At 55.5% G+C, this 14,108-nt stretch overlaps 3 protein-coding genes across 4 annotated transcripts in view; 1 reads left to right on the top strand and 2 right to left on the bottom strand.

The window, feature by feature from the left end:
* Nucleotides 1-2,137: 2,137 nt before the first annotated feature.
* On the bottom strand, nt 2,138-5,310 carry FEN1 (flap structure-specific endonuclease 1). 2 transcript variants are annotated; one of them, XM_080346277.1, is made up of 3 exons: nt 5,259-5,310; nt 2,912-4,070; nt 2,138-2,828 (listed from the first exon to the last, which is right to left on the bottom strand). In XM_080346277.1, exon 2 carries the CDS (start codon nt 4,067-4,069, stop codon nt 2,921-2,923), a length of 1,149 nt encoding a protein of 382 aa, XP_080202403.1. In that variant the 5' UTR covers nt 4,070; nt 5,259-5,310; the 3' UTR covers nt 2,138-2,828; nt 2,912-2,920. The 2 variants fall into 2 exon arrangements, with proteins under 2 accessions (XP_080202403.1, XP_080202402.1); XM_080346276.1 differs by having other exon boundaries at nt 2,138-4,070.
* A 69-nt stretch (nt 5,311-5,379) lies between these two features.
* TMEM258 (transmembrane protein 258) lies at nt 5,380-6,350 on the top strand. Its single transcript, XM_080346278.1, has 3 exons — nt 5,380-5,453; nt 5,601-5,710; nt 5,836-6,350. The coding sequence occupies exons 1-3, from the start codon at nt 5,451-5,453 to the stop codon at nt 5,960-5,962; spliced, it is 240 nt and encodes a 79-aa protein (XP_080202404.1). The 5' UTR covers nt 5,380-5,450; the 3' UTR covers nt 5,963-6,350.
* Nucleotides 6,351-6,922: 572 nt separating this feature from the next.
* MYRF (myelin regulatory factor) overlaps nt 6,923-14,108 on the bottom strand; it is a 31,858-nt gene continuing 24,672 nt past the window's right edge. Inside the window, exons 19-26 of the mRNA XM_080346279.1 lie at nt 13,906-13,991; nt 13,255-13,413; nt 12,104-12,394; nt 11,504-11,591; nt 11,164-11,238; nt 10,945-11,047; nt 10,279-10,353; nt 6,923-9,557 (exon numbers count right to left, since the gene is read on the bottom strand). Of these exons, the coding sequence (XP_080202405.1) occupies nt 9,471-9,557; nt 10,279-10,353; nt 10,945-11,047; nt 11,164-11,238; nt 11,504-11,591; nt 12,104-12,394; nt 13,255-13,413; nt 13,906-13,991 (964 nt within the window). The 3' untranslated portion in view covers nt 6,923-9,470. The remainder of the gene's footprint in view (nt 9,558-10,278; nt 10,354-10,944; nt 11,048-11,163; nt 11,239-11,503; nt 11,592-12,103; nt 12,395-13,254; nt 13,414-13,905; nt 13,992-14,108) is intronic.

Genomic DNA, 14,108 nt, shown 5'->3' with positions numbered 1-14,108 from the left:
GACACAAGTGACAGAGAGTATCGTGGCCCTGGATTTTCAACCAGAGATGACGCCGCTGTCCCCAAGGGCTTGTGTGGGGGGATGGCGCCCGGGTTTATTTATCTCTTTGGCCATCAGGGCTAAAATCCCTGCAGTAAATCACAGCTGAGCACTGAGGGATCATTATAAACACTCAGAAGAGTCTGGAAGAAGTTTGGACTCAGGTCCTGTCCTCCTCCGTTAATTGCACAAGGCTCGTTAACCTTTGTTTGCTCTGTGGTGATGAATAGGGGGCGGAATTTTCACCTACACCGAGCCACAGGTGGGAAAGAAGCTGAAAAAATGTGCTAAATAATGTTTAATGGGATGCCAGGGTCTGGAATTTATGCTCCTCTTTGGCCTTTGTGAGTTTAGAGCTTCACTTAAACTATGTATTAATAGTCTGAGCAGTTGAAAGTGTGAATGCTGGAACCAAGGTGACACACGTATATAAATGGTTTCTCTCCCTGCATGTGTAACAGGTTTTACAGTCTGGACTTAGAAAAAACTGATTTCTCAAGCCGCAGCTACAGAAAATGCCCCAAGGAAAAGCCTGAGGCCACAGAAACGCTCGTCCACCCTAAGGTATAAATCCTTTATTCCAGTCTAACAGCATAAGCCGAGCCTACGAACACCAAACCCTGTTCCTGTAATCAGGCTTCTGATTTTACTTTGGGTTCATTAGAGAAATTCTATTAATTTAAGGGCTGGTTTTCTTTGTATGCATCCCCTGAGAAAATGTTGTTCCTTTCAGTAAATTAAAGGTACCTGAAAAGGCTTTTAAACTCTATTGAAAGGTTTCACCATCTGTCTCATGCCTTGAGGTATTCTTGGCACCGTAATAACATGATATATAATAATGTGATGATAAATTAATTGCAGTTCGGGTCAGCAAGCAGTAGGACAAAGGACTTTGCAACGGGGCTCAGGCTGAAGACAGTAAGTTTGCAGTAGATAAGTGTCTGAACCGCTGTGACTTCCAGGTGAGCGTCGGTGAAGGGTCAGAGAGATCTCAAAACAGCAACATATTTTAATTAATGTTAATTAATTTATTTGAGATGTGTTTATCTTCGTCATTCAGAACTCAAGTTGTAGATAATCTGTGTATCATAATAGTGTGGAGCCTGCTATATATCCTACTATAGAACACATAGTATAGCCTAATTTATAGTGTACATATTGTACACTAGCAGTAGTAGAGCTTTCTGTGTGTTGTAATAGCGTAGGAGTAACTTACCCTGGAGTAAACGCAGGTGGAAGGTGCATGAGAGAGGAAAACGAGACACTTAAACCATCAGAGCAGGTGGAAAAACCCACGTGGCTCAGAGTGACAAGAGGTGATGAGGATTCGGGGCTGAACGCACAAAGATTCACAGGCAGAAACTTTGTTAAATGCAGAAACACAGAGCAGGTGAGAAAACACCCCTCGCATTGATTTTTAAAATGATTGTTCCCTGCAGTGATTTCCTGGCTTTTTGGGTGCAGATTCTGCAACGAACACGCCGGGTAAGCAACAGGCATGGTGACGCTTGTATTGATCCCAAAGCTGCAGCTGCCCCGGCTTCCTCCTGCCAAAATAGCTCCAGTTTTGGGGTTGGGATTAAGGTTAAACCAAAACCTGTGAAACCCACCTGACTGGAGAAGCAGACGTGTCAGTTTTGGGTGCTCAGCAGCTCAAGCAGCTCCACACACAGCACCTGCTGCTGTTCCTTGTGCGACATTGAAGAGAATTTTCTGATGGGCCTCAAAAATCACCATTATTTTCATAATGTTAATTTTATTCCTCTGCGAAAGCAGCCTGGCTGCTCAGCAGACTCACAGACCTTTGATGTCCACCAAACATCCAAAAGTTGCTGTTAACACCAGGATTAAATCTTGAATCTTCTGTTTTCAGGCCTGTGCTCGAGCCCTGGGCTGTTGTCACTAACAAATTTCCCTGGAAAACCGGGATTTTCTTCCTCACCTTCACCAACAAGGTTTAATTCGCCTCTCCAGAGAATGGGAAACATCAGATTTGTGTATAAACTTTATTCTGAAAACAAAACCAAGCACATCGCTTTGACAAGAGGAAAAGACAATGCAAAATACACAATAAAATAAACTAAGAAAAAAAGGGGACAGTGTCATTCTTTCCTCAGCCCGGGCCCTGTCTCGGGTGTGTGACAAGGGCATGGATCACAAAATCAGGGAGGGAATGGGTTTCTGTTTGAGGTTTAGTAATAGTTTTATTTTTAACCATAAACCAGAACCCAGCAGCAAAATCAGGCTCTGAGAGCTCTAAGCTCAGCCCAGCTGTTCTCAGCTTATGCACTAACAGGGGGCAAAATTTTGCTGGAATTGGGATTAAAACTCATTGATTTTCTTTTTGACACAAAGAGAAGCAAGTACACTAAGGGAGGGCAGAACCCAGACCTGAGCCTTGTTAAAGGGAGACGTTTACCTCATTATTTCACATCTCCTCCCCAAATCGCCCCAGTTTCTCCTTGTACCCGTTTCCTTTTGGGTGGAGTGCGTCAGGCACAAAAATCTCTGTATTACCAGCTCCTGCTGCACTCCTGAGCTGTTCAAATTTGATTTTCTATTAATATATCAGAGACTGTGGTTGTGATCAGCGTCTCTTTAACGGCCGGGTATGCTCTGCTCCCTGTGGCCAAAGTTTGGAACTGCTGAACGCCGCTCCCCAGTTCCTTGCTCCCCAAAACCCCCAAACCACCCTTGTTTCAGCTCAGTTCTCCCCTTGCTGTGTGAGAAGAGGCTTCTCAGATTCACTAACCTTGTTGCGAAGCACTCGAGCACCATCCTCCCTAGCGCTAACATGCGGGACAGAAAAAATGTTATCAGCCTAAAAATTCCTGGTTAAGCAGAAACCCCCCGCGCGGTGGTTTGCGCTCACCCGGTCAGGTTATTTTCCCTTTTTGGCCTTGGTGGCCGTGGCATTGCTGGTCTTGGCTTTCTTCTTGGCCGAGCCCTTGGTCTCGGGCTCCTTGCGCTTGGCCGAGGTGATGGAGCCCGTCACCTTGAAGAAGTCATCGAGCCGGCCCTGCGTGCTGCCCTGCCGGCTCTTGCTCAGCCGCTTCACCCCGTTGCGGATTCGCTCTTCGTTGAACTGTTTTTCCCCGCACATGAAGCGGACGAGCTCCTCTTCATTGGGCTCCGTCCACTTCAGCTCCACGGCGTCGGGGTCGACCACGTCGGGCTCCAGAAAGAGCTTCTGGGCCTCTTTGTGCAGCCAGTTCTCAGGCAGAGGGTATTTCTTGGTGTCAATCTGCTGGACGATCTTCTCGATGGTTTTGTGCTCCCTGATGAGCTCCACGGCGCGCTTGGGCCCGATGCCGCGGATGCTCTCGCAGTAGTCGCAGCCCAGGAGGATGCACAGATCCACAAACTGCTCCCAGGTCAGGCCCAAGTCCTGCAGGATCCGGTTCAGGTGGAACTCCTGGATGGGCAGCTTCTTGGTCTCGCTGGCCGTGAGATGCCGCATCAGGACGGGGCTGCCGAAGGTCAGACAGTCCATGTCTTCCGTGGCAGCCGCGTAAACCTTCCCGGCCTTCACCAGGGCAGCGCAACTGGCTTCTGCCTCCCCCGGTGCCTCCAGGTAGGGGATCCCCATCAGTGTCAGCAGCTTCTTGCACTCGTCATTGTGCTGCTGGGTCACCTTGACCAGCCTCTTGCTGTACTTCTCGATGTTGTTCTCCTCTCCGGCCTCCTGAGCCTCCTGCAGGTGTTTCTCGGCCTCAGCCCGACGCTCTGTTCGCTTCGCCAGCTCCCCCGATTTCAGCTGGGGGGGTTTGCCGTCGAAGACGTACACGGGTTTGATGCCGCTCTCCACCATGCGGATGGTGCGGTAGAACATGCCCATCAGGTGGCTGGTGGTCTCGCCCTCCTCGTTCTGCAGCACCTCGGCTCCCTGCCGCACGGCGATCAGGAACTGGTAGATGCTCATGGAGGCGTCGATGGCGACCTTGCGGCCGAAATAAGACTTGATGTCATTCTCCCGGATGGCCCCGGGAGCCACGTCGGCAATGAGCTTGGCCAGGCCATGGATTCCCATCCTGGAGAGAGGAAAAGGGGGCGCTGGGGTCAGCATGTGGGGTGCAGGGGGGGAGTGCTGGGCTGTGGGGCAGCACCCAAGGATGGGGGACCAAAGGGAGGTGGCTACAAACCATCAGCCCAGGGGCTGCACTAGCTGCTGTCATCCTGCTCCCAGCCAACACTGACCCCTCATCCCCCCTTCACCTCACTCTCCCCCAACTCACAATTACACCCCCATCCTCCCTCACCTCAGCCTCCTGCAGCCCAATATTACACCCTCAACCCCATCGTTACCCGCTCCGTACCTCAGCCTCTCCCATCACCCTCCCCTCTCCCAGCCCCATTGTGACCTTTCACCCCTCCACCCCCTTTCCAGCTGTTTCTCAGCTTCACCATTACCCCCGCCCCCCATCACATCTCCCAGCCGCAGCCTCCCCAGCCCTGCCATTATCGCCTCTTTTGCCTCCCGAACACACCATTCCCTGCCCTCCTTCCATCATTCCCCCTTCTCCTCCCCCTCTGCTCTGCCCTGGTGACGCTGCATCTGGAATCTTGTGTCCAGCTGTGGCCCCTCAGTTCCAGCAGGACAGGGAACTGCTGCAGAGAGTCCAGCGCAGCCACCAAGATGCTGAAGGGAGTGGAGCATCTCCCGTGTGAGGAAAGGCTGAGGGAGCTGGGGCTCTGGAGCTGGACAAGAGGACACTGAGGGGGGACTCATTGCTGGGGATCAATATGGAAAGGGGCAGTGTCAGAAGGATGGAGCCAGGCTCTGCTGGTGACAACCAGTGACAGGACAAGGGGCAATGGGTGCAAACTGGAACACAAGAGGTTCCACTTAAATTTGAGAAGAAACTTGTTTGGGGTGAGGGTGGCAGAGCCTGGCCCAGGCTGCCCAGGGGGTTGTGGAGTCTCCTTCTGTGCAGACATTCCAATCCACCTGGACACCTTCCTGTGTAACCTCATCTGGGTGTTCCTGCTCCATGGGGGGACTGCACTGGATGAGCTTTACAGGGCCCTTCAACCCTGACATTCTGGGATTCTCACCCCAGCCGCCATTATCCCTTCCGGGTCCGTCTCATCCTCGCTTAGCCGCCATTATTCCATTATTCCATTATTCCCCTCCATTCTCGCCTCATTCTCCCCTCAGCCTCCATCACCCCCCAGACTCCCCGCAACCGCCGCACCCCGGTCCCCCCGGCCGCCATTACCCGCCGTTCGCTCCCGCGCTCCAGCCGCAGTGCCCGCCGGGAGCCGCCTGTAGCCAATAGCGAGCGGCTCCCGCTCGCCCCGCCCACCTATCCCGGCGCGCCCCGCGCCCACTCGCTTGCTTCCGCTTCCGGCGGCGGGAGCGGGAGGCGACGTGTCGGAGACGAGCGGAGGGGGAACCGCGACCTGGCGACATGGTGGGGACCGGGTGGGGACCGGGGTGGCCACAGGGGACCGGGTGGTGGCAGGGGACCGCGGCTGCGGTCAGGGGCCGGGATCCGGAACTGGGGACCGCGGTCGGGGGCCGGCCCGGGGTCCCGCTCACCGTGTCCGCGTCCCCGCAGGAGCTGGAGGCCATGAGCAGATACACCAGCCCGGTGAACCCCGCCGTGTTCCCGCACCTCACCGTGGTGCTGCTGGCCATCGGCATGTTCTTCACCGCCTGGTTCTTCGTGTATCCCCGGGCTGGAGGCGGGGGGGAAACGGGGAGGAGGTGGAAATGGAGGAGTTGGAGGGAAATGGGGGGCAGGGGGTCCCCTCCCCTTGGCCGCCGTTCCCACCTTAACCCCTGGGCCGCAGCTATGAAGTGACTTCTACCAAGTACACGCGGGACATCTACAAGGAGCTGCTGATCTCGCTGGTGGCGTCACTCTTCATGGGCTTCGGCGTCCTGTTCCTGCTGCTCTGGGTCGGGATCTACGTCTGAGGCGCAGCCCGCGGGGCGGCCGGTGCCGCCCGGGAACGCCCCGCTGCCGTGAGCTCCGGGATCCCAGCGCTCTGCGGGGGCGGAGGGGGCGGGAGGCGTCACCAGCCGCTCTGTACAGAACCCACAGCCCAATTCAGGACGTGGAAACGGTTCCCAGCGGGGAACGTTGTCTCACCAGCTCCATCTCTCGTTCGCTTCCAGGTGTGGAGCCCCAGAACCTTGTTTTGTATTTCTTTTCTACTTCACCAACAAAACCTGTATCAGGCGCGGACCGTTCTCTGCCAGCCCAGCAAACCAAACCTGAATAAAACTGGATCCGTGATGCACAAGGGTTTGTCTTTTAGATATTTTTTTCTAAACCACTTTGATATCAGCAGCTGGGGGTGGCCCCATGTTTATCACAGATTTCCACGTCCGTGTATGCCCAGTTTCAGTGTCACCTCGTGCAGCCAAACTCCAGGAATTGAGCACTTCCCACTTCTTCCTAATCCTGCCCCCCCTCCCTAAGCTCGACCTTTGTCACCATCGTGTTCCCACACCCTTTTTTCTGGCGGGATCTGCCTGTTCTCATCCTGAAACAGCAGCTTTGTGGTGCTCCCTTTATTTACACCTCATTTATTTATGGCGTGCCTAACTATTTTTAGAGATAGCTTTGAGTTTGTAGCCCAGCTTTTCAAAGCCAAATCTCAACATCTGAAATTCAACAGGTAAAGTCCTAATTTGTTTGGGAAGGAAGTTTTCCCTCTGCAGATGCCCCAACCTCTGAGATGTGAGTAACAAGTGCTTTATTTTACTACCTGTTGGAAAATATGCCCTGTAGCAGCCGCAGCCTGTTCTGACCTGCAAGCTCCCGCTGATTAACGACACTGCGGTTCATCCATCTCGTGAGAAGCACTTTTATAACTCCTGAACTGAGAAAAACCTCTTGTTTCAGAGGGAGGAACGTGCCAGGAGCCGCCCTTGGATACAAAGCAGTATTTATATATTTATTTATACGGGCATATTTACCTCCAGCATAAAACAAAGTCTAAATAAGCCAAACAAAAACAACCCAAAGTGAGGAATCCAGAGATTCAGCACTCCAAATTCAGCAAAATATAAATATAAATCAGAAAAGAAAGGAGGGAAAACCACGCTTGTTCCCCACAAATAAAAACCGATAATCAATAATAACCTGCTACGAATGCGACTCTACAAACTCGCTGGCAATATACAGTGATTAAAGCTGTGACAGCAACATTTAAACCAAACAAATTAGTGCTTTACTTGTTGTTTTTGCTTAATTCTCGCAGCGGTGGCGTAGTCTCTATTTACAGGCTTTAAGCTCTAGCGGTAGGACAGAACGTTTGCGAATTTGCTTTTGAAACAAACTCTGAAACAGCCAAAATTTGGCCTCGTTTCCGCGCTCCTTTCCTGCCAAGGGTGTCGAGAGAGACGATGAAGCGTCGAGTTTCCAGCGAAAAGGGCGGATTTGCCCCAAACTGCGGCTCAGCGCTCCCTCCGTCCCGTGCAGGGCGAGGCCTGATTGTTAATTCTCGTGTTACTGATTGGGGATGGGGAAATGCATCTTCAGTTTGGGCCGAAACGCCTTTTTTGGGGGGGGAAATCGATGCAAACGGCTGTTTCCGCAGGCGCAGAAGCAATCCTGCGCCTCTTTCGTCGTGACAAAACCCTTTGCAGCTCCTCGCTGCGCAGCGGCTGCTGGAACTGGTGTACGTTTTGTGACGCGTTTTAAGACAAAAGATCAATATCGTGATATTAGATGCTAAAAACTGCATTTTCCCCTCTTTTGGTGGCGGGGATTGCCGCCAGCCCGCGGCTGCGCAACAGCGCGCGTGGGTCAGGCTGGGCTTCGCACTCGAGTTGTTCATAAGTGACCTGGCCACCGGTTTTGAGGCACACAGGGGGAACCCACCGGTCCCTCGCAGTCCCGTTTAGCAGAAAAAAGGCACTAAAAGCTGTTCCTGTCGCCCTTCAGGCACTTGGTTTGCCGGGGGCATCGGAAACCCCATCGCAGGGACACCCGAGAGGCTCCATCTCCTCTCAGGCTGCTGCTCCCGGTGCGTTTCTGGCGATTTGATTGATTCTTCCCCCTCCAGATGTGTTTTTTCCCTCGCAATGGGACAAGATGTACATGTGGGGGGGTCAGGGACGAAGATCTGACCTGAAACCGCCCTAAAAACAAAGCGGTTTTGGCAGCACAGACGCTGCGTCCTGTTGGTGTCACAGGGAACCACCGAGCTGCCGCCGCTTCGCTGCAACGAGTTCTGAGCTGCAGTGACAGGAGAGAAAACTGTCCCCAGAGAAGGGAGGGGAGCGTCCCCGGAGGAACAATCTCTCTGGATTAAAAAGAAGTGCAGCTCAGACCTCAGGACCTGGTTTAGGCTCAGCCTCCAGAAACGCCGATGGCACCTGGAACCGGGTCTGGCACGTCCCAGCTGAGCTCAGCGACCACGGTGCTTTCCTGTGCCACAGGCGCAGCTCAGAAGGGACGGGATTACGAGACCCATTTACACGGCTTAAAAAATTAAAAAACAAATACAGTTCAGTAGTTTAGCAAGTTAAGAACTTGTAACAGTAAAATACCCCAAAGAGACTCAACAAAACTGCTTTGCAAGTGACAATGAGGGCCCGGTCGCTGCCGTCCCCCCAGCGGGGACCCGATGGGCGGGGACGTGGTGAAGCCACCTCGGTGTCCCCAGCCGGGCTCTGCCGGTGGCCTCGCTCCTGCACATCTGGGCAGAGGTGGCCGCAGTGACCTGAGAACCGACCAGGCGGCTCCGCACACGCGGCCAAATATTAAACAGGTCCCACGGCATGAACGCAGGTGATTTTTCTCCCGAGTGTCGCCACGCGTGGCACAGCCTCTGCAGCGGCTTTTGGGGGGTTCTGGAGTCGATCCGTCCAGATTGGAGATGATGAAAGCGAAGAGAACAGCAAAGAGGGGACAGATGGGGCTGACGTTGAAGCTGCACCTTCTCGTGTCCCCAGAGGACAGTCCGGGGTCCCCGGGGTCTGTGGAGCCAACGGGAGGAGCAGCAACTCCAGTGTACGACTTCCAGTAGGACCAGGCACAGCGGCGCCTTTTCCAGGCCAAACTCCGGCGTTCCGCGCTGGGAAAAGGGCTCCAGTGTCGAGCAAATTCCAGTGTTTGTGAAGAAACTGGCGTGGCACAACGGGGACCAGCACGGGACGGAGCCACCGTCCGGTGCGACGCTTCCAAATGCAGTGTCATGAGGGGAGGGAGAATCGACAGAGGACACAAGTGTCCCCGTAAAGGGACAGAGAGGGATATTTGGGGTGGTGTGGGATGGTGCGAGGTGACCCCAAGGGGGCCGGTCGTGGTTTTTTGTGGTTTGTGTCCTATGTTCTGCGTGCCCTTCGGTGCTGGTGGCACCAGCCGCGACCAAAGCAGCTCCACGTCACACGGGGAGCCGGGGGCGAGCGGGAGCGTCCCCAGTGTCACCAGTTCCTGTCTCCGGTGCGAGGGCGCTGGTGCTGCCAGGACTCACTCACAGAGCCAGTAGAACTGGAAATAATAGTCGGTGAAAAGGCGTCCCAGGTGCTCGGGAGCAGAACTGCAGTTGGCTTGGCCCTGGGAGAGACAAAAACAGCTTGTAGAGGGGAGTGGGACACATTTGGGGTGTGAATTACGCGCTGGGGCAGAGAAAAATCATCCTCCCGCTGTCTGTGTCACTACAGGAGGTGTTCAAGAGTACATTTCATATTAAAGCCGCCTTTTTGATACAGTCAAGGTTTTCACCTTAAGGCAGGGCTGTCAAACTCATTCTCACCAGGGGCCACATGAGCCTCACGGTTGCCTTCAAAGGGTAATTTTAGGACTGTATAAATGTAGAGTACTTTCAAAAACAAAATTAATCTTCTATCAGTCTTTGAGAGGATATTTTTCATCTGTTTTTAAAAAGTTAGTAAGCATAAAACTGCCCATTTATAATGAATTAAATGTATTTGCTATTAAAGACAATGAGAGAGAAAAACACGTTACCCATTTGGCAGAGTTTATAAACATGTAGGCTGGTAGAAAACAGCACAGTGCTAGAACAACAATACCAGTAAAACCAACTATTTGGGGTTTACTAGTACACTCAGAAAACACTCTAACCAGAAAGCCGAGCTGTCTGTGTCACCGCGGAAGGTGACAGCTGTGACAGGGCTCTCGGCGCAATGTGGCCGCTAAACCTGGCATGGGGAATGGTTGGACTGGATCTTTTCCAACCAGAAAGGGTTCTGTGGCTGCATCGCTCTGCTGCTCAGCCCCGGACAAGAGGAAAGAGGCAGGAGGTGCTGGTACTCACCGGCTGCGCGATTCTGAAGTGGTAGGTGAACACTCGGAAAGCCAACATGACCAGGGGCCAGCGGTGCGTGGAGTCCTGAGGAGAGAGGAGAGGAGAGGAGAGAGGGGGCTGAGCACCGGGCATGTTCTCCCTGCCCAGGAGCCACTGCCAGGTGCTGTCGACGGGGGAACAACGTCCCGAGGGCAGAGCGGAGCTGGGCCGGGCGGGGCGAGGAGAAACTCGAGGGGAGAAGGGGCTGACGCGGGTTCCACACGCACAGAGCTGCAAAATCCCAGCTTCCCCCAAAGAGATTTCGTTGGGATGCGTCACAGCCCCGTGTGTGAGCCCCTGTGCTGGGGCTCGTGGGGAGTTGGGTGGGATAGAAATAAAGGATCACAGAATCATTTAGGTTGGAAAAGCCCCTCATTGAGTCCAACTGTTCCCCCACCCCGGTACTGCCCCACGTCCTGAGAACCTCATGTCCGTCTGTCCAGCCCTCCAGGGATGGTGACTCCAGCACTGCCCTGGGCAGCCTGTTCAATGCCCCACAGCCCTTTGGGGAAGAAATTGTTCCCCAGATCCAACCTCAACCTCCCCCGGCGCAACCTGGGGCCGTTCCTCCCTGCCGGCGGGTCAGCATCGCTCTGGGATGACGCGAGGCGCGTGGATGTATTTTCTGAGCCGTACCTGCGCGTCTGCGGCGTCGCTGGAGCTGTTGGTGCTGGCGCCGTCCTGGCACGGGTCGCTGGAGATCAGGCTGCAGAGGGAGACGGACACGGCGGAGGAGGAGCTGGGGAGAGAAGAGACGCTGACACCCTGCTGTCCCTCACAGGGACACTGCGGCCACACAGCCCAGGGGACTTGAGGGGGACCCAAACACCCCAGAGACGAGCCCTGCGCACTCACTTCATCTCCAGGGTCAGGTTGGTGTTCACAGCTGTGAGCTGGCTGACGGGGATGCGGTACGTCACGTTTCCAGCCCTGGGGACACAGAGAGAGTGTCAGAGCTTTCCGCAGCACTTCAGGCGGCTCCGAAATGGCCAGGACAGGACCCCAAATTTGTCTTGGGCTCAGACTTTAGAGGGAACGGCTTCCCAGGCTGCTTCCCCAGGTCAAGCACGTCACGAAACGCAATTTTGGGAAGGATGCGGAGCCCCAGCTCCTCTGGCCGAAAAGCAGCACAGGGTGAAGCAGAAAACAGCTTCCCCCAGAGCTGCTGAGGGGCTGCAGCCCCGGCCCCGCTCACCTGCACGTCCCGGCGGCTGCGCAGTGCTGGGGCTGGATGGGCAGGTCGATCTCCAGGATCCGGACGGAGCTCAGCGCCGGGATTGGCCCTGTGGGCAGAAAAACGGACTATTTAGGAACAGCAAAGCGATGGCAGCTGGGGAACGCTGGTTGGACTCAATGATCTTGAGGGGCTTTTCCAACCAAAGTGATTGTGTGACTCTATAAACCAGCCCTAATGCCATGTCCAGGCACGGGATGTGCCCCAGGCTGTGCCAGCAGCTGGGCATCAACACTCCCCTCTGCTGCCAGCACAACCGAATTTGTGCATTTATTCCTCTCGATCTGATACAGAAATGACTGAGCAAGCCGAGATGGGGGTGAGAACGGAGATGCCGGTACAGCAGCCTCAGGAGGGAACCAGCAACTGGTTTATACGGCCAGAAAGGTCAGCGAGGAGGAGGAGGAGGAAGGGCAGGGCTGGAGGGTGAATCTGGCTGCACTGGGAGAACCGGTGGCAAACAGACCACAGGGTGGGGACACAGCGAGATCCAGGTGGTTGAGGAGAGAAGCCAGGACGCCAGTGCTGCTGCAAGGAGGGAAGTAAACCGGGTTCACCTACCGTCCGTGCCGGGCTGCTCGGTGCGCGGCCGCTCGCTCGCCGGCTGCCGGAGGCTGCGCCGCTGCCGCTGCCCCAGCGCCGAGCTGCTGCGAGGGAGCCAGAGCTGCGACACGGACTTGGCTTTGGCCTGGAGGTGGGTGAAGGGGGCGGAGGGGCTGGCGGCGGGGCTGCCGAAGCTCTGAGACCTGTCAGGGGTCTTGGGCCCCTTGGCGTAGGAGGCGGCTTTCCCGGCCATGCCCCTGGATTTGGCTTTGATGTTTGTCACCGGCTGGAGGGAGGTCTGGCTTTGGTCTGCGGAGACAAGGGGAGAGAAAAGTGGTGGTGAGAGGCAGAGGGAGGCCGGCGGCACTTGGAATCGCAGAACCACGGGATGGTTGGGGCTGAAGGTCCCTCTGTAGCTCCCCGGCCCCACCTGCTCACGCAGGGTCACAGAGCAGATCACACAGGATCCCAGGGGCTGGAATGGCTCACAGAGGAGACTCCACACCCGCTCTGGGCAGCCTGGGCCAGGCTCTGGCACCTCCAGCAAACAAGTTTCTGCTCATGTTCACATGGAGCCTCCTGTGTTTCAGTCTGTGCCCGTTGCCCCTCACCCTGGCGTTGGGCACCACTGAACAGAGTCTGGTCCATCCTCTGGCACCCACCCTGAGATATTGATCCATTGATCACATCCCTCTCAGCTTCACTTCTCCAGCTCAACAGCCCCAGCTGTCTGAGTGTCTCCGCATCACAAAGATGCTCCAGACCCCTCAGCATCTCTGTGTTCCTATGCTGGACTCTCCAGTAATTCCTTGTTCTTCTTAAACTGGGGAGCCCAGAGCTGGACACACAACTCCAGATGTGGCCCCAATAGGGCAAAGGGGGAGGATTCACCTCCTCGACCTGCTGACCGCACTCTTCCTCACGCACCCCAGGTGCCATTTGCTTTCGTGGTCACACAGGCACGTGAGGGCGCAAACAAAGCTGCTCCTGACCTTGTGCTGGCAGTGCTGTGGACTCAGCGGTGCCGAGCAAACCCAACGCGTTTTGAAGGGTCCTTGTCACAATGTGCAGCGGGAGGAGAGGAGGTGAGAGGGGCCGGGGACACGAGGTGGGACAGATGCAGCTCAGCGTTGTACCAGCATCTCTGGGATGTCTGGACTGGTACTTACCCGTCCGGTTAGTGGCACGAGTGGGACTGGTCTCAGAGGGGACAACAGAGATGTTGGTGGGAGCAGCGGAGCAGCAGACGGAGAAACACGGGGGGCTGAAGCAGGCGAGCACGCCGGGAGCGGGTGAGATGAAGGATAAGTCACGTGTGTCCTCTGGGACTGCGGGGAAACAGCAGGGACACGTGGAGGGACATTGAACAGGAGCAGCGCCAAGTGTCCCCGACATCCCTCCCGCGAAACCAGAGCCCCGGCACCTCCCAGCACGGAAACAGAACGGTCCTGGCACGGGGGAGCAGCCGCGTTCACCACCCCGCGCCACGGCCCATAGAATCATTTTGGGTGGAAAAGCCCTCGAGACCATCGAGTACAACCATTACCCCACCCCGGCACTGCCCCATGTCCTGAGAACCTCATGTCCGCCTGTCCAGCCCTCCAGGGATGGTGACTCCAGCACTGCCCTGGGCAGCCTGTTCAATGCCCCACAGCCCTTTGGGGAAGAAATTGCTCCCCAGATCCAACCTCAGCCTCCCCTGGCGCAACTTGAGGCTGTTTACTCTTATTACTTGTTCCTGGGGAGCAGAGCCCGACCCCCCTGGCTCCAACCTCCTTTCAGGTGTTTGCAGAGACGGAGCCATCACCGTGTCCACCCACCGTGGTGCGTGGGGGTCCTGCCACCGGTTCCGTCCGACGCGGCCGTGGATCGCACCAGCTGCGTTTTATCAATGTTCTGGCTCGACCTGAAACGCAGAAAAACACAGGTGAAAACCTCCAGTACGGGGTTCAATGGGGTCACTGGCAGAGAGACGCGGCTGGGGCGGCGAGCGGGCGACGGAGCAGCACGGGGCGAGGGGCAG

This window comes from Nesoenas mayeri (genome assembly GCF_963082525.1).
Source record: "Nesoenas mayeri genome assembly, chromosome: 5".
Taxonomy (NCBI): Eukaryota; Metazoa; Chordata; class Aves; order Columbiformes; family Columbidae; genus Nesoenas; species Nesoenas mayeri.
The sequence above is the reverse complement of the archived record's forward strand: the minus strand, read 5'-3'. Positions and strand labels throughout refer to the sequence as shown.